A 20,145-nucleotide genomic window follows, 5' to 3' on the forward strand; every position below is an offset into this window, starting at 1 on the left:
CTCATCACACTCCTGAGTTGTGCCTTTTAGTTGGCAGGAAAGCTTTGAGTCAGGAAGTAACCCAATTGACATATCATAAAGCCTCTGATTTGCTTTAGAAGTAATGGCATACACATGACAATTAGGTTTCTGGTCAATGGTGGTGATCAACATATCACATTGAGCATTATTAATAAAGATGCACTGAATATAATAGAAAGTGGTCGGCCATGTCAGCCATTCATGACATCCCCTACCGTTTCTACCATTTTTTATTAATCTTGCCACAAAACAAGGAAGCACATAACAAATCTTTCCATCTCTCAATTTTACCAGAAATAATATAAATAAGAAAATAAACCCTGATATCATTGAGACATTGAAAGTAATATCTAGGAGTTATAACAATGATCTGAGTTGTTCTATTTAAAAGCATACATATCATTATCCCTAATCTGAATTCAGGAGTTTGTCAGTTTATTATCATTTCTTTATTATCAGTTCACAAACTTCACTGAGAAAGCAAAGATTTCTTTACATTAATACTCTGTATCTAACTCAGGAATCAAGCAATGGCATCCACAATAAGCAAATTTCTGATCAGATTCTTTAAGTCTATACTTTCCTCCTCTCTGTTTATTGAATAAATTTGTAGCAAACAAAAGTACCAACTATGTTGTTCAAGATCTTTATTCTACCAAGAACATGCCAGCTCAATCAAATTCCAAAAATACCCTCTATATTCATTGCAGAACATTAAAAGACAAAACAACTTACAAAAGCACCAAGTATCCCCATCCCGTCCTCTCCAAATCAACAAAGCTACAACCATTCTGTGAGTTTCAAAATATTTTAAACTTTCTCCATAACGTTCTCTAATACTTCACAATTCATGCACAGACAGATATATCAATGGTCAATGACTTCTTGATGCCTTAACCAAGCTCTTCGGAGGCATTCTGCAGCAAAGGATTCCATGCATGCAAAAACCAACTACCGGATTTCCAACTTTCAGAGCCATCCAGACACATTTTCCAAAAGTGCAAAGCCAGCATTTTCCTTTGCATGTGCAAATACAGTGGTTCCTAATGATAAAATTCCCAGCAGCTGTGTTAAAACATTTCAAGCAGCAATATACCCCAATCTGTGCTAAACCAAATGGACTCAATGTTATCCTATGGGGTCATTATAGCACTTGGCTCTATATTGAAATGGAATTAAGATACATATGAAAAAAATCAATGAATATATTAGTGGGATAGTACTATAAAATATCTTTATTAGTTACATGTACATTGAAACACAGTGAAATGCATCTTTTTGCGTAGAGCATTCTGGGGGCAGCCCGCAAGTGTCGCCATGCTTTTGGCGCCAACATAGCATGCCCACAACTTCCTAACCCGTACGTCTTTGGAATGTGGGAGGAATCTGGAGCACCCGGAGGAAACCCACGCAGACATGGGGAGAACGTACAAACTCCTTACAGACAACGGCCGGAATTAAACCCGGGTCGCTGGTGCTGTAAAGTGTTACACTAACTGCTACACTACCGTGCCTGCCCTTATGTAAAATGGATCACTGACTAGGACCATATGTAAACATTCGCTGATGCCCCAAAAAACACAAAATATGATGCAAAGTTCGAGCCATATACCAACTCATTTACTCTTTGCAAGCCTTAATTTTTGCTAAAATTCTAAAACTTGGCAGATAGGATCTTCAGTCACAAATTCACAACTTTATCCCCCACTTCTGGGAAATGGAGGGCATCCCAGGGTTCTATAGAGACACTCTAATTGGGAGCAACTTCAGGAGAAGAGACAAATCCAACTGCGATAACTACAGATGGATCTCCTTGCTGTTTGCCACAAGCTCAGTGTTGCCTGAGTTCTATCCAAATGTCTGCTCCTTGTGAGCATCCTTCTCAAATTTGCTGACCACAGTAATTTGTTTATTTAGTAGATCTATTATGTAATGACATGCAAGCCATTGTGTTAATCAAAATAAAAGCAGAAAATGCTGGAAACACTCAGCAAGTCAGGCCACATCAGTGGGAACAGAAAGAGCAAATGTTTAAGGTCAAAGACCCTTTTACAGAACTGGTAAGGAGACAAATGAAGCCTGTTAAGTTGCAGGGCGGTGGGGTGGGGGGGTGGCAAAAGAGGGTTTCTCTGATAGGGTAAAACTTGGTTGACGATAAGGATAGGCTGTAAACAAGGCTATCAGGCTATCTGATCAATAAGTGAATGGGGGCCACTTGAGAGTGAGGACAAAGACAAAAGAATGTGGAAGTTCCAAAGTGCAGAGCAGGAAGACATGCCCAACGTGTCAGGCTGGGCACGTTGGGGGGTAAAAAAAAACAAGCTGAGCCAGTAACTGATACAGATGGCAAAATCAAGTTGCCTGAAGTTGTAGAAATCAATATTAAGTCCAGAAGGCTGCCACATGCCCAGATGGAAGATGAGGTGCTGTTCCTCAAGCTTGCATTAGTTCTTGTTGTAACAGTACACAGACTGATGGGTCAGAGTGGAAGTGGGATGGAGAACTAAAGTGGCAGGAAATAGGAAACTCAGGGTCGCCCCTGTGGACTGAATGCAGGTGCTCTGCAAAGTGGTCATCCAACCTACGTTTGGTTTCTTCAACGTAGAAGAAACCACATTGTGAACACCAAATGCAATACACTGGACTGAATGAAATGCAAGTGAATTGCTGCTTCACCTGGAAAGACTGTTTGGTCCCCAAATAGCGGGAAGAGAAGAGGTGAAAGGACAAGCATTGCATTGCCTGCAGTTGCAAGGGAAAGAGCCGTAAGAAGGGGGATGCTTGGTGGAATAGAAGCATGGACCAGGGATTTGCAAAGGCAACGGTCCTTGCGAAATGCTGAAAGGAGAGGGGAAGATGTGTCTGGTGGTGGAATCTCCTTGAAGGTGGCAAAAACTACTGAATGCAGAGGCAGGTGGGATTGAAGAGAGGAGCAGGAGGGAACTCTTTCCTTGTTCTGTCCAAGAGGAGGGAGTGTGAGAGCAAAGGAGTGGAAAATGAATGAGATGCAGTCAAGGGCTTTGTTAACAACAATATAAGGGAACCCATGGTTCAGGAAGAAGGCAGGCAGTTCAGAAGCACCTATACGGAAAGTTTCATCATTTGAGCGAATATAACAGAGACAGAGGAACTGGAAGAGTGGAATAGTCTTTACAGGAGGTAGGGTGGGATGAAGAATAGACAGTTGACTCGTAATGGATGTTAGCAGCTAGCCTATCCCCGAGATGGAAACAGAGGAAGGGAAGAGAAAGAGATTGACCAGATGAAAGTGAGTGCAGGGTGCAAAAATAATGAAATTGTCAATTTCTACACAAGTACAGGAGACAGCACCAATGTAGTCAACAATGTACCAGAAAAAAAGCTTCACTGATTTTCATCATTTTAATCAATTGTCCAGTATCGACTCAAACTCAATACAGATTGTTGTCAGCAAGGCTGCATCACTGCCCCAATACTTTTCTCAGCCTTTCTCACTGCAATGTTGTGCTTTACTCCAACAAGATTCCCACTGAGGTTGAGCAAATATGCAGGTCAAATTGAAAAGTATTGGTCCATTTCAGAAATGAAGTCACCCCAGCCTCAGTCAAAGCAGCAGTATGCATATGCACACTCATATGGGCATGATCATAGGCTGACCGCCACTCTGCTGAAGCATATGAAATTATCAACCTGACACTTAACATCTACAAAACAGAGGTCCTCTACCAATCTGTCCTGTTGTGCAACACCACCCTCTGACAATGCAAAATACAGAGCACTTCCCTCTCAATGAAGGCAGAGACTGACTATGGAATGCACCACCAGTCAATGAAGGCAGGCACTGACAATGGAATGCCACCCTCTCCCAATGTAGGCAGACACTGATGATAAAATGCTCTCTCTCTCTCTCAATGTAGGGAGACACAGATGAGATGCACTGCCTCCATCAGTGTGACAGGACAGCCTTTGGACATCTGAGAAAAGGAACATTTAAAGTCAAGATTTCAAACCTGACACAAAGCTAATGGTCTACTAGGCGGCAGTGATCTCTGCCCTCTTGTAAGCTTCTGAAACGTGGACTACCCAAAGAATACACCTCAACATGTCTGGAGAGATGCCACCTGTGTTGTCTCCATCTTCACTGGCAGGATAAGCAAACCAATGTCAGTAACCTCTCCCAATATCCCTAACATTGGGGGCCCTAATGACATTCAGTCAGCTAGCTCCCACGGGCAGGCCACGTCATTCACATGCTCACCATCAGACTCGTGAAACTGAAACACTGAACCAAGCAACAAATTACCAGGTGGGCAGAGAAAATGACTCAAGGACATTCTTATAGTTTGCTGGAAAAAGTGTAACACTTCTACAGACTGGTGGGAATTTGAGGCCTATGACTTTGGGAACCAAGTCCATTCATCAGGAACACAAAGAAGCTGAATTTTAAATGGTTTGAGTTTGCTCCCAGTTGATGGGTGGATTTTCCCATACTTCCTCATGCTGCCAGGCATGTCAACACCTGAAGCACAGGAAAGGCAAGAGTGCATCCCCTCCCCAACTCCACATCCACCATCAAGAATCTCCTGCCCCACATGTCGCAGAATCTATGGATCCCAGCCACCTCAGAACTGAAGTGCAAGTAAATTATACTCAACCCTGAGGGACTGGCTGAGTAATCTTAATCTCTTTCTAAGCATCCAGCAAGCCATTTTGTAATAATCACTACAAGATATAGTATCATTTTCTCAGAGCAGCCAACGGATGGCCAGATTGGAAAGAATGATGAAAGGTTGCCAACCGAACACAGTGACTTTGATTTCCTCTCCAAAGAGGTTGCTGAGTATTTCCAACATTTTGTTTATTATTTGAAGTATCAACATTGTGCTGAAATCAGCATGGTCACCCAGACAATATAAAGTAACACTTAACACCATAGCAGCTGTCTGCATGTTTTACACGGAAGTAACTTTTTTTTAAGATCACTCTTTCCAAGATAAAAGAAACTGTTTCCCTCTCAGACCCTCTGATGGGAGTGACTTGTGTACAACACCCCGCAGGGACAGCGGGCCTTCCTTCCCTCCCTGCTCAGTGCCACTTGGCCAAGTGCTCACACAAGTGAAAGGAACGGTGAGCTGCACAACCCGCCGCTTCCACCTCAGCCCCGCGCCGACCTACCAGTCACTGCCGAGATCACGCAGACTCTGCCTGTCTGCCGCACCGGGCATCAAAGGCGACTGTCCTGTGCCCAGTAAGAGTTCCAGCAAACAACTTTGAAATGTTCGCCTTCAACACGCTGCGGGCACCGCCGGACCCGACCGGCGCAAGGGAACACGGGAAAACCCAGCCGCACACCGGAAGCAGGCCCGAACCATCTAAAACTCCGCGCTCCTGGCAACGCCTGGTCTCCGGGTGGGCGGCCGGCTTACGAGCCGTGTCTGTTTTCCCACGACGACTGAAGCCCAGAGTTGTGTTTGTGCCGCGGCTGAGCTCTCCCCTGTGGATCCACAATGTGAAGAGGTCTCTACCTCTACCACGATGTAGGCGACTCCTCCGGTCTCCATGGCAACGCAATACAACTACAAGAGGAAGATGGCAACTTTGGCCAGGTTGCGGGAGCGTCTGCTGGGGCTGGAGCAGGAATACTTTCGTCGGAATTGGTAGGTACGGGTGATTGCTAGGTTAGCACCGAGCTTACCTTTATAGAATAGATTCCGGGAGGGAAATGCACCGCCTTTAGTGGTGTTAAGACGCTGATATTAAACGTTTCACATTCTCCTCTGAACTGAAATAGTTTCAAAAAGGAAAATAAAGTTGAACGACGGCTGGTTATAAACATTGTGTGAACTCACTTTTGAAATCTATGGAAAGAGAAAGTAAGTATACCTTGTGATAAGGTCTGCTCATAACCCAACATAGCAAGCACTTGCTATATGTGTCACACAGGACGGATGGTCTATGTTAAATGTGAACTCGAGTAGGGGTAATTCTCTCCAGGATATCAACATCCCAGAATGTGAAGAATGTACATAAAGATTATCCAGAAATTAAGTTACTAGATATTTATTTTATTAATGTGATATCTTGTGGACTTATTTTCGATAAGATGGATATCTTTATTAGTCACATGTACTGAATAATTGCGTATTACCACTTGATCAAATGAAAGATTTTTTTCAAAAAAGACTTCTCAATGGGTCAGAATAACCTAAGTATCAGTTACCCACTGTGGTCCAGTACAATAAAATAAAAGTGGGAAGTGACTTAAAGCTGATCATGCCAAATCAATAATTTTTATTATAAAAGAAGATAACTTCTTCCCTTACGTTCTCAGATTTTAAACCTGCTTGGTGAAATAGAAACACTCAGTATTTTTAAAGTTTTCCTACATCTATTTGGCTGACATACAGAATTATGAGACTTGAGGCATCAACTAATTCAGTCTGATGGTAGGGTGGCCCATCTCATGCTTTATAAACATATACAGAATCAGGTTTATTATCACTGATATATGTTTTGTGGCCGCAATATAGTGTAATACATAAAAATTACCATAAATTACAAAAATAAATGAATAGTACAAAAGAGGAATAATGAGGTAGTGTTCATGGACTGTTCAGAAATCTGATGGTGAAGGGGAAGAAGCTGTTCCTAAAACATTCAGAGTGAGTCCTCAGGCTCCTATATCTCCTCCTCAATGGTAGAAATGTGAAGAGGGCATGCCCTGGATGGTGAGAGTCCTTAATGATGGATGCTGCCTTTTTGAGGCACCATCTCTTGAAGATGTCCTCGATGGTGGGGAGGGTTGTGCCTGTGATGGAGCTGGCTGAGTCTACAACCCTCAGCAGTCTCTTTCAATCCTGCGCATTGGAGCCTCCATACCAGGCAGTGATGCAACCAGTCAGAATGCTCTCCACTGTACATCACTGTATATTTTTTCTGTTATTTATAAATTTGCCTTGATAGAGGTTGATCCTCTTGATGTTATACTAACCACCAGTTGAAAGAAGTTTTGCTGTCTTAGAATTTAGAATTACATTTGCATATGAACTGACAAAAACATTTTTTAAAGATAGGAGATGAGAGAGACAAAACTAAAGTACTACAGCTCATTATGATAGTCATCAGGGATGCTAAAGCCAGATCATGAGGTAACTTGTAGCATTCCTGCTCTAACCCCAGCTGAGAGCAGTAATATTAGCACAGGCTGACAATACATTTGGAACCCTGCCTTATTTGGCTTAACACTGCATTAACTGCATGAGCACAACAAGCTAGGGAACAACTTGAATCCTAATATTTCTATTTAAATTACAGAGTACAGTGGGTGCTGGAAATTCAAAATAAAAAAGGAAAATGTTAAAAGCATTCAGCAGCTCAGACACCCTGCTGTGATGAAAAGAAAATAATTTTTGTAACTTTTTGTCAGAGTTGAATTGGGAAGAGTTTATATACTTAAAATATTGTGTAATTTGTTCTTTTCATAGATAATGCCTGATGGTTTGTGTGTTTCAATATCTTTGAGTTTCTTTTATATTTGATTCATTTAATCTGCTTAGTGGGTAAAACTTGTCTGCCTGCACTGCACTTTCTCTGTAACACTTTATTCTGTATTCTGTTATTTTTTTACCTTGTACTACCTCTATGCACAGTTGTAATGAAATGAGCTGTATAGATGGCATGCCAAACAAAGTTTTTCACTGTACCTCGGTACATTGATGATAAACCTATTTTACCAGTTAATACTTTGGAAGAGCTTTATCCTAATTGGGCTAGAGCTTTGAGAAAAATTCAGATTAAATCTTGAAATCTGCTTTTTTTTAAAACAGAAATTGTGTGAGTGGTAGAATAAGAAATTAGAACTTCTGTTTGATACCATTTTGAGAGTTTAAAACCACTTATGGTTTGTTCTCATTTGTATCAGTGATGATTGTCAGCTTGGTAAAGTAGAATATCCAGAAATGTCACTTACACCTTTTAACTTAAGTTGCCTTTGGCTGAACAAAGTAATTCCTATGATCTTGCAGTCTGGGATGTGAGCTACAATGATGCAATAGAATATATTTTATGGTGTAGATGAAGGCTGAAGATAGGTTCTCTTTCTCCCTGATGGCAGGAAGGTGGTGTGCATACTTTTCCTCATTCCACTTATGTTCACACTAGAGCCATGTTCTTGCATCTTACCAGCTCTGAACCCCAACTTGTGCTTTTCTTTTTTAGCATGCATAATACGAGACGTAAGATTATGAGTAGGCCATTTTGCCCCTCAAACTTGCTTCTCCATTAAGGAAGATCATAGGTGATCCAATTTTTCTCAACTGCATTCCTACTCCATCTCTATAACCCTTCCTTCCTGATTAAAATTCTACCTCTGCTTTTAATATATTCAAGGATTCAGCCTCCATAGCTTTCCTCCAGAGAATTCCAAAGACTCTCAATCCTTGAGAAAATATAATCTTCCTTATCTCAGCCTTAAATGGATGCCCCTTGTTCTGAAACTTTGTCCTTAGGTCTGAGATTTGCACATGTGGAGAAACATCTGCCCCATAAGAATCTCCCATGTTTCAACAAGGTCACCTCTCATTCATTCAAAATTAAATGAGTACAGACCCAACCTTATGAGAAACCTTCCTCATAAGGCAATTCCTAAATATCTAGTGAACTTTCTCTGAACTCCAATAATAATGTAACTTTCCTTAAATGAGAACAAGTCAGTGCACAGTACTCCAGATATGTTCTCGCTAATGCCATAGTGAGACTTTCTTACTTTATAATCCAGCATCCTCGAAATACAGGGCAGCATTCCATTAACCTTCCTGATTACCTGTTGTACCTTTATGCCAGCTTTCTATGCTTCATGTATGGAACCTTCCAAATTCATTAGTGCTACAGCTTTCTGCAGCCTTTCCCTATTTAAATAGTCCTATTTTATCATTCTTCCTTCCAAAGTGAACATTCAACATTTTCCCACATTGTACCTGATCATTCATTCAGCCTCTAATTCTCTTTCTGTAATCTGTTTGTATTCCCCTCACAGTTCAGCTTCCAGCACTGTGGTTCCAGCATTTGATGTCTGTGGCTCCCCACTAGTTACAGGTTGCCAGTCTGAAAGTGATCCGCTATCTCTATTTGCTGCTTCCTGCTAGTTAGCCAGTTCTGTATCCATGGAATGTATTACCTCCAATCTACATGTTGATTAAGTGATTAGTGCATTATTTTTTCTACATGCCCCTGTTATTTCTTGATTTATACTTTTCTCTACTGTGTGACTACTATTTGGAGGCTATATTCTAGTCCTATCACTATCTTCTTTTCATGCAATTTATTAGTCCAGCAAATGGACTCTACAATGTTTAACCCAAATTGTCTTTGAAAACTGTATTTATTTAATTATATTAACAGAGCCACCCAATACCTTTTCTTTCTCACCTGTCCTGAATATTGAGTTCCCAGTTTTGATCTTGTGACTATGTGTTGTCCTTGTAAAAGAGCCATGACACGTGTAAAACTACTTTACATACATAAACGATCTTTAACAAGGACAACATTGTAATCCTCTCCTACATTTTCTGTATAATATACTTGGTGATGGGTTGCATGAGAGTTGTCAAAATGTTGTCCTTTTATAATATTGAAGGAATAGAAAAGTGTACATTTAATATACATCCCATCTGTGTTGTGTCTAAAAAGGGTTAGCTTTAAAAATTATGTTCTTAGTTGTCGTGGGAGGTTATTTTTAATATAAACACATGTATTCCTTAAGTTTTTAAGTTAAGACTGGCATTATGGTTCTTTCAGCCTGTTTTAAAATGTCTTTAATCAAATAAAAATATTTCAGGATTGCAGAAGAAAACCGACTGAGAGAACATGGTGCTGCTGTAAAAATACAGAGCTGTTTTAGGGGATTTAAGGTTCGAGCTCATATCAGGTACAGAAAATGTATTTAAGTCTTAATTTATAATATGTCCAAAATATCTTCTATAAATCTACATAACTACACTTATTATGGAGAATGATTGCGTAATCTTACTCCAGAGTAATTACACCCTCCAACTATTGTATTGCTGTTGCACCTCAATTTTGTCACTCCCACTCCTTGTTTTGTACTGTAGGAGGCTACCATTTGCAAGGGTTTTGCTATTTAATAATGAATTATATTATAAAGCAAAAGATAATATCACAATAAAGACAAAATGCCTGATTTTAAAATGAGAATTGAATTGCATGTGCATTGGTTGGTTTAAATATCAATTGCACCCTAGCTCTCTTTTATCTGAGGATTATTCTTGGTTGTGAATGCCCATGTTCAATGCTTCAAAATTTTATACTTGTCATGTATTTGTCTTAGTCACATTTGTGTCAACATTTTTCATTATAAATTATGATGTCAATATTTATAATGAGAAATGTCTATGTAAATTCCCCACACTATAATTACATACTACTATTCCTATAGCTGGTCCCATTATATATTTTGTGCATCCCAGCTCTTCAGCTTCAACTACAGTGGAATTTCCTATGTACCAAACAACTCATTTTCAGCATTTCATATTACATTTCACAGTCCCATTTTACTACTTACCAATATGATGTTTATGGAAAAAAGCATATTATATAAAACTAAAGACAGAAAACACAACTTCAAAAATGAAGTGAATTATGTCTGTATACCCTTCTTGAATTATACCCCATCTTTTAATTGTACTTCACCTCACTGTTCCAATTGGTATTCACTCTGTATAAAGTTACAACAAAAATGAACTATTATGTACAATATTTTAAAGTTAGTGTATGAGCTGATATTCTATTAAAATATTCCCTGTTCAGATTACTGTTTAAATATTATGTTAAAATATCTAAGAGCATTTGTTACTTTTTGCCTATAACTGTGCAAAATAAAGCCAGTAGGTGGTGTTCTATTAGGATTTGCAGCACCAACCTGACTTATAATGTTTGAAATGTAATTGATAAAATACTTTGTCTTCAGAATGTTATTACAAATATCTCTCTGGTACGTTAAAGAACCTTGCAATTCCATTCCTCTTGCTGTCTCTAATGTTTAGCCTCAATTCAAAATCCTTGGCCAGTCTCTACCTTTTTCCTGTTATTCTTGTCCCAACATCAACCGGTGTGATATGCCCAATACAGATCTGCCTCATTCCATTTCTTCAATTAGACGTTATGTCCATCTCCTTAGACTCTGATTTTGACAGCTTTTCAAGTAGCTTAGTGCTGCATCCCTAGTTCCTAAAATGTTACCATAAAAGAAAATAACTCTAGGCCTTGAATTGTATTTACTCCAGCTGTCCACAATCTCAACATACCCTACTCTGAAAATAAATTATCCACTGTATTGCCTGATACTTTGTTGGTGAAAGTGGTAATTTGCTTTGGACTTTGCATCTCAAGGAAATAAATACTTCAAAACTCTCTTCTATGTATAGTGAAATAATTTGTTTTGTGGGAGATGAGATTGAAGCAGGTGGGAAGAGATATATAGGAGTCATGCAGAGTGAGCACAAAAAGCAGCAGTCACAGTGGTAAGAGACTGGTGGGGAAGAGGAGAGTGGGGAACTGCAGCATCAAGTAAAGTCAAGAGATGAGGAAATTGATTGGTGTGGATGAACAAAGGGACTTTAGAATATATATCCACAGATCCTTAAAGGTAGCAAGGCAGGTCAATTAGATGATTGAAGAGACTTACATGGTGTCTTCTGTTACTAGTTGTAAGAGTTGTATTCTGCAACTGTATTTAACTCTTGTTAGGGCACAACTTCACTACTGTGAAGAATTCTGGTTACCATATTACAGGAAAAAAAGTGATTGCATTGGAAAGGGTGCAGGCAAGAGTTGTGAAGTAATTGCCAAGGCTGGAAAATATAAACTTTGTGGAAAGATTGGATTGGCTGGGATTGTTTTCTTTGAAACTGAGAAGGCCAACTGAGTAAAATTGAGGGGCTAGAAAAGAGAACATTTGGGGGATCTATTTTCCCTTTTCAGAGGGGTCAAAGCAGAGGGCATAGATCTAATGTAATTGATAAAAGAATTTGAAGGGAGATGAAATGTATTTACAGCCAGTGGGTGGTGGGGGTCTGGAAGGTGATAGAGGCAGAAACCCTCATCACATTTAAACAGTATTTGGAAGTGTACGTAATGAGTCACAGAGTTAGCATGTAGTTCTAGGAGGTAGTGTTAAGTTGGGTACCACTTTTGCAACTGGAACAGACACAATGGTCTGAATGGTCTCCTTCCATGTTGTAAATGTTCTGATTCTTAGTATTTTGAAGAGGACCAGACAGAATTTAATGGACAAGGGAGGATTACAAAATGGACACAGCACTGAGATTATGTGAGAAGAGGAAGAAAGCTGTCAAAACAAAGGAAAGAGAATGGGAGTGAGGCAGCAGCAGCAAAGAAACAGGGAAAAAAACATTGGCATACCATTCCTCAGTTCCCGAGGGCCTGTCTTCAGCTCCTTTTCAATCACTCCTCTCAACATTATCACCAGATCCATTCTTAAAATAATTGTTCATGTCACATGGCTTACACTATACATAAGGCAAGGAGAGCAAGGATCAGAAAGTAATTTAGAGAAAGTACAGATAAAGATAACAGGAGAAAGCGGCATAAAGAAAAGCATTGTGAAGAGGGGTCAGAAATGGCAACAAAAGGTTGACAAACCTGGGTAAGAAAAAATATAATCTGACTTTCCATGAACAGTGCAAGCATTATAGTAGATCTGCTAAATTCAAATATATTGATGGATTAAGTGTGCACTTTATTAATTACTACTTATAAATTGAACAGTATAAAGCTTTCATTATGCAGTATTGATGTGCAAAGTATCAGTTAATTTTTTGTGATGCAATATAAAAGTTGTATTAAAGACCCTTTATTACATCATTGTCTTTGGAAAATTACATTTATAAGAAGGAAGAAAAAGAATGATATTCAAAAATATATGGAAAAATGCATCTTTATTTCAATATTTACCTGCAGATTAAAAAGAAATGCAAGACCAAAAGCAAAAAGAGTATGGATTAATTGTATAAATAGCTGAATGTGATATCCTAAGTATCATATTTCCAATTTTGTGCTTTTGTCAGTGATTGTTTGGCTGTATTTGTAGTTATCAAATTGGGTGTGCCACCTTCATGTCCAGTAAATAGTATTTTGAATTTTGGCAGCTGCTCTCTTTGAAGTAGCAAAATTTATTGAATTAAAATCTCATCTTAGATTTCCTTACTTCTGAGGAGGCCGCAACACAATGCACATTTTACCTTGAGAAAATCAATACATGGTTGCTCAATACCGAATCCTGTTTTTGCCCCAATTCTTCAAGCAAGATTGAAATCTTTTTCAATTAATGTTGATTTTTTTTTTGACACAGAGAATCTAACTTGCATTGCATGAGAGTCAAGCAGTGTGGGCATAATCACACTGGCGACCAGTGGTGTACTGCAGGGATCGGTGCTGGGACCCTTGTTGTTTATGACGTAGGGTAACAACTTGGATGAACATAGGAGGCATGAATAGAAAATGTGCAGATGATAAGATAGATGGTGGTGCTGTGGATGTCAAACAAGGTTGTCTAAGGCTACAGCAGGATATAGGTCAAATGGAAAGTTGGGAAGAGGTTTGGCAGATGGAATTTAATTCCAACAACTGCGAAATGACCCATTTTGGGAAGTCAAATAGGTGTAGGACATGTACAGTAAGTGATAGAATGCTAAGGAATGTTGATGAACAAAGTCCTTGGGGTTCAAGTCCATAGTTCCCTGAAAGTGGCATCACAAGTTGATAGGGTGGTAAAGGAGGCATATAGCATGCTTGCCTTCATAGGTCAGGACAAAGAATGTAAAAATTGGGACATTGCATTGCAACTTTACAAAACACTGGTTAGACCACACTTGGAGTATTGTGTGCTGTTTTGCTCACCACACTACAGGAAGGAAGTGATAGAGGTGCAGAGGACACTCACTGGAAATTACCTGGATTTGAGGACTTTAGTTATGGGAAGAGATTGGATAGGTTGGGCCTGTTTTCCCTGGATCGAAGGAGGCTGAGGGGGTGACCTGATAGAGGTATATAAAATTAGAAGAGGCATAGATATGTTAGATAGTCAGAATTTTTTCCCCATAGTAGGGGTATCAAAAACAAGCGAGAATAGCTTTAAGGTGAGAGGAAGGAATTTTAAGGGATTTTTTTTATACACAGGGTAGTTGATATCTGGAATTCACTGCTAGAGGAGGTGGTGGAATCAAATATAGTCATTGCATTTAAGAGACATTTAGATAGGCACTTGAATAGGCAAGACATAAAAGGATACAGACCTAATGATAGCAAATGGGATTAATGAGGATGGGCAAAAAGGTTGGCATTGACACAGTGAGCTGATGGGCCCATTGCTGTGCTGTATGACTCTGATGAAAATGGTGTGGTAAAACAGAATGGGCAGTTACATCAACAAGTAAACCATACTGTAGGTTTAAAAAAAGCAGCTGAAATTAAGGGGTGAAGGAGGTTTACAAAATGGACACGGTAGGGCTGTTGTCATGTGGATAAAGGAAGAAGGAAGGTAGCAACAAACCATCTGCTGAAGGAACTCAGCAGACCAAGCAGCATCTGGATGAAAGGAATTGTTGATGTTTCAGGTCAAAACCCTGCATCAGGACCCTGCACCCAGACTCCAGCATCTGCAGTCTCTTGTGTCTCCGAAGAAGGAAGGAAGTTGTAACAAAATAGAAGGAGAGATAATGGGAATGAAAGTGGCAAAACTAATGTACCTTTCTTCCAAGCACTTCAGCTCATTCAGCCATGTTTCCTTGCATTATTGAAATATTGTAGCAAATAGAGTTGGGAGGATGGGAACTCTTCGGTTCTTCACATAGTTCTGCACAAATTGACTGAGGATGAATCTGTGGGAAGTCAAATTATGGTCTTGGTTCAAATATATTTTTTAATAAAAGTAGAAACTGTTGAACCATACATGTCAGGCAGAACCTGAGAAGAGAAAAACAGAGTTAACTTTCTATGTCTATAACTTTTCATCAGAAATATATCAGGTTTAAAACAATGGTGGAGGAATGGCAAGGGAAAAGAAAAGAAAAGGTTTGTAGCGGAGTGGAAGGCATGAAGACTAAATGACAAAAGGAGGAGAATACATAGAGTAAAGAACCAGAAGATGGATCTGGAGGAGATATAAATGGGCATGATGGAATTATTATCTGAAATGGGAAGCAGAGTGGCGTGCATAGCTTGAGTCTCAGCAATGACAAGAAATTTTCAAACCTTGGGATCCAGTTTAACGTAATCTAGATTTTCCAAATTAATCAGCTTGAGAAAGCTATCATGCAGGATTTCAACAACCTCATTGCTGTGCTATGATTTGTAGTCATGTAGAGTTTCAACTGTATCTGATTGGACAGCAGCTGGGGAATGACAGCAGCTGGCATGGATATTGTATCTTTATCGTCTGGGTGATGGTACATCTGTATTCTCTTACCATCTCACTCAAATACTAATAACTTGTTACCAAGCATCCTAGCCCATGTAGCACCATCGCTCCTGTATAGCAATGAAATGCTGAGCCACATCCATGATAAGAGCCAAATGTTGATATCCAGCGGCTAAATATCTTGCATCCCGACGGTGATGGGAAGAGCACATATTATTTAGTAACTAGAAGACCCATATCATTTTTGTTAAGTCTGAGATGCACGAGAATGAAAAACAATCTACAAACCTGTGCTACGCAGCATTATCTTTAATAACATGGATTTCTCAAATATTTTGCCTTTTAACAGCTTTTAGTATTGAGCATGTGGGGATAGTGATGGAGAAATTGTGACTCATTTGTCAGTATGTCTGCATTATGAGCCTGCTGGAGGGATCACTTAATTTGGCAGGAGTATTGGGCACATGTGGAGATGGAAAGGTTTGGTCTACTGGGCTGTGCCTGACAACACTCACAGATTGAGTTGTTTATTGTGTAGTCGATTTCTCTACCTCATCTTCCTTCATAGTGTGCAAGGAAACGTGTACATCTGACTGCATCCTGGAAACATCATGTTACAACATAGGAACAAGCCATTTTACTTGTCAACCCAGGGCCTTTACTCAAACTACCTTTCCATTTATGTCTGCTCCAGAATGAAGTCTGCAAGCCTACAAATTCTTTTGAGTCCTGGTCACCATACTATAGAAATGATAGGAAGGTACTGGACAGGGTGCAAAATGCGTTCACAGTATATAGTTTTATTTATATACATACTCATCAGGCTGGATCTCTTTTTTTTTGAAATGTACAGACTGAGGGATGGTTTTAATAGAGGTCTTTAAAATTGTGCAATGTTCTGATAGATAACATGTAGAAATTGCTTCTACTTGGTGAAAGGACGAAACTAGAATCCATTGATGTAAGATGGTTACCAAAGAAATTACATGGGAAATAAGGAAGAAAGCTGTTTACCAAGAAAGTAGTCAGAAGAGGCAATGCTCTTTCACACACAATGGTTGAGTGAATGGTACAGATGCAATTAAAGGGAAGCTTGATATGCATATAAAGGAGAAGGGAATAAAGAGTTATGCTGATAAGAATTTTATGAAGCAGGACAAGAGGAGGTTCAGCTGAAGCATAAGTAGTAGCATGGATTGGTTGAGCTGAATTGCCTACTTCTTTGGTATCTGTTTTATCCTTGGATGATGATGTTCCCTCTTTTCTCCCCCCCCCCCCCCCCAAAAAAAAATTATTGCTTTAGTGCATACCATATGATGCCATTATTACAGTTGAAATGGTAATGGATGTTGTTGTACATCATTATTTTGGTATGGTCATGAACCAGAATTATGGAGTTTTAGTACTTTCTATTAACAAATAGAATTTCATTGAAGGCATTTGAGTGCAGTCAATGATCCCATGCATTTGGCATTAATCCTGTCACATGGTACAATTACATCAGAACATTTTCTTTAGGTAGGCACAGATCACTAATTTCCAAAGGAAAATTTCCTAGTATCCATGGCTCTAATCAAAAATCCATTTGCATCCTGGCTCATGAAAGCATATTTTGGACAACCTTGTACATAAAATTCAGCACATCCTTAACCTCAGCCTATTGCCACTTGACTTGGAAACAATGGCTGCAGTCACATGCATAGTTTTGTTGTGGCTTCTTGTGTGCACTGAAGTATCTTTGGACATACACAACAGTCAAGTTTGAATGTAATTTCGAAGGAGTGTAGGCATATCTGCTATTTCAGATCTTTGTTTCAATTGGAGAAATAATCACAGTGGCATCTAATTGAAATTCCAAATAGATTCAACCATTTAAGGAGGCATATAAAGAGCTGTTTACCAGATGAAGAAAACCAAAATATACTGTGACAGTTTGTAGCTAAAAGATGCATCAAAAATAATACTATTGCAGCCTCTGATTTAAATGGTGGGAAGCAGCCTGTGTTAGAGATTACATTACCATATACGTGCATGGATTTCCAGGCACTACTCTCAAAATTTGACCAAGCACTTCCAGTTCCAAACCAGACTTGCACAGATTATGTATTTCCACAATTTATGTACTTAAATACATGTGCTACATTTTCTTATTATTTCAAAGGAAATTGGTTCTTATGGTTCTGCTGTTCAACACTCCAAGAGCAACCCACTACTAAAGAGAGTGTCCCTGAGCATGACCCATTGGGAATCTTAATCAGCATAGGTCTCCTGCAGTTTATTTATCTGCACTCCTCCAAAGCCTTCGTGCACCTTTTCATACCTTCCCAACCATTCTCGTCCTTTCTTCCCTAACGCTCTAGAGTGAAGTCACGACCCTGGGCCTCTTTTCCACCCCCCCCCCCCCCCCATTAACCAATCCCCTTCTCCCCACCCTGGACTCTTTTCCTGAAATGGATCATAGGATTGTACAGCACAGAAATAGGTCCTTTTGGCGCACCTTGTCCGTACCGACCGTGATGCCTATCTACACTAATCCCATTTGCCTGCATTAGCTCTTATCCCTCTATGCCTTTCCTACCTGTCCAAATGCTTTTTAAATGTTGTTATTGTATCTGTTTCTACCACTTCCTCTGGAGATCGTTCCAGATAGCTATCATCTTCTGTATGGAAAAACTTGCCCCTCAGATCTCCTTTAAAGTTCTCCCTTCTCACCTTGAACCCATGCCCTCTAGTTCTGGACTCCCTTGCCCTGGGAGAAAGACTCTACCCTATCTATGCCCCACATAATTTTTATAAACCTCGATAAGGTCACCCTTTAGCTTCCTACATTCCTTTGAGATAAAATCCAATCTCTCTTTGTAACTCTATGTTCTTTCTCATACTCCTGAAATTAACCTTTGTGTTGGTTTTGGTGTGGCACGTGAAGAACAGTGTGTAACACTTATTCAGTAGTACTCACTGTCTTGGTTCCTGGTTCTACTGAATGTTCAAGCCTTTGACCAAAATGGTCGTTAGCTGACTACGCAATGTGTGTAACATGTCTGTGTAAGTGTTCACAAATTTCTAATCTTGTATCCTGAAAAATTAAGAGGCATAGTACCACACTTTTCTGTGCTGTGTCATGTATTGTCAAAGAAAGTTAGGAACTTAACTGGTATTTCCATTAATGCCTATGAGGCCTGTTCCAGCAATGCATAAAGAAAATCTGCCTGTGCAGGTACCAGTCTGATGCTGAGAACCTGACCCATGTCCAGTTTAAGTAATTTACTTAGGTTTTCATTCCAGGCACCCTTCCCATTACCCTTATTCCCTGCATGTCCACCACCTCTCACCCCCATCAAAGCCTATGTCCAATTCTTGTTCAGCAGAGCATGATAGTTTTCCCATTTGTGCAGTATTGAACTTTCCATGGCAGGGCCTTGAACTAAATATTCGTCAGATCACAGAAAAGTGACAGTTTAATATGTCCTTACCGATACCAACCACATTTTTGATTTGCTACCATGACCCAAATCTAGTCCCACCTCTCTGCTTTGACCCAATGTCCATGCATCTATTTCTGTTTCAAATATATATTTTGTTTTCTTTTAAAAGATACAATGATGTCTCCCTAAAATACTCTCTGCAGTTAAGCATTCCATTCTTCAGCAACCTAAAGAATGTGAAGAAATTTCCCTTAAGCTTTCCCTCCTCGATCTTAATCACAATTTTAAATTGATGACCCCTTATCATTCATTCCCTAACAAAAGAAAATAGACCTTCATTATTAATTCTATCAAAACCCTTGGTTACAGTTCTCCACCCTATGCTTTCAGCCAAGAAGACAGCGTGGTATGGAAAAAGATAGGAGAATTAAAATTATTTTAAAAATTACTAAAGAAACTTCTTAAAAAAAAGAAGCAATTACTGAAGTAAAATATGAAAAGACTTTCAAAGCTTTCAACATATTATTGTGCTGAGTCACCCTGATGACTGGCTAACAGTTCCATAGAGAAATGCTGCTAGTTACGATAAGTTCCAGACTTGTGCACTGCAGCAGAGAAGCATGGAATGAACTGGTGGTCACAAGTGGATGTACCTGACCTATGGCTGCACACCTGGATTTGTCATTGAGCCCTGATCTTTCTATGAGTTCCTGACTTGAGAGACCAAATAACTTTGTGTCTGGCCCCTCAGCATTATGCCATTCATATTTGGTGCATTTACAGAGAGCATTCAATTGGATAGGTTTGTCAATCGTCACTAATAAATTAAATGAAGATAAATGGTTTGGTTTTGCTCTTACATTAATTTAAATAATTACTGTTTTATTTTGGTTTAATGTAGTTTTAATTAAATTTAATATTTTAATTTTATTACATTTTATTCATAAGATTTTTTATTTTTTTAAAACGTGGTTCAATTTTTTCTAAATTGCTCAGATCATCAGAACCATTTAAAAATGGTGGAAAATCTCTTTGATAGTACAAGCCATCAGAAAGCTATCGGAGTTATCTATGGGTGAACACTACCTGTGAGCTAATTGCCACTCGCAGAATCTTTCGTTTGGCTGCGAAATATAAGTGCAACCACAGGGCTTGTGTAGAGGGCAAATATGCGGGATAGGCTGGGTCCAGAACAATGCTTCCTCTTAATTAGAGCCAATCATTTCTGTGGTCAGCTGTGATTTTTCTTAAACTAATGTAGGAAAC

At 39.3% G+C, this 20,145-nt stretch overlaps 2 protein-coding genes across 4 annotated transcripts in view; one reads left to right on the forward strand and one right to left on the reverse strand.

The window, feature by feature from the left end:
• The window catches only part of gpatch2 (G patch domain containing 2), a 210,538-nt gene extending 205,188 nt beyond the window's left edge, over positions 1-5,350 (reverse strand). For 2 of the 3 annotated variants that reach the window (XM_052011434.1, XM_052011433.1), the window contains exon 1: positions 5,176-5,330. In XM_052011434.1, coding sequence (XP_051867394.1) covers positions 5,176-5,225 — 50 coding nt within the window. In that variant the 5' untranslated portion in view covers positions 5,226-5,330. Of the gene's footprint in view, positions 1-5,175 lie in introns of all 3 variants that reach the window. The other variant, XM_052011432.1, reaches the window with a different exon arrangement.
• Positions 5,340-20,145, forward strand: part of spata17 (spermatogenesis associated 17) — a 200,915-nt gene continuing 186,109 nt past the window's right edge. Inside the window, exons 1-2 of the mRNA XM_052011250.1 lie at positions 5,340-5,657; positions 9,836-9,925. Of these exons, the coding sequence (XP_051867210.1) occupies positions 5,560-5,657; positions 9,836-9,925 (188 nt within the window). The 5' untranslated portion in view covers positions 5,340-5,559. The remainder of the gene's footprint in view (positions 5,658-9,835; positions 9,926-20,145) is intronic.

This window comes from Pristis pectinata, chromosome 3 (genome assembly GCF_009764475.1).
Source record: "Pristis pectinata isolate sPriPec2 chromosome 3, sPriPec2.1.pri, whole genome shotgun sequence".
Taxonomy (NCBI): domain Eukaryota; kingdom Metazoa; phylum Chordata; class Chondrichthyes; order Rhinopristiformes; family Pristidae; genus Pristis; species Pristis pectinata.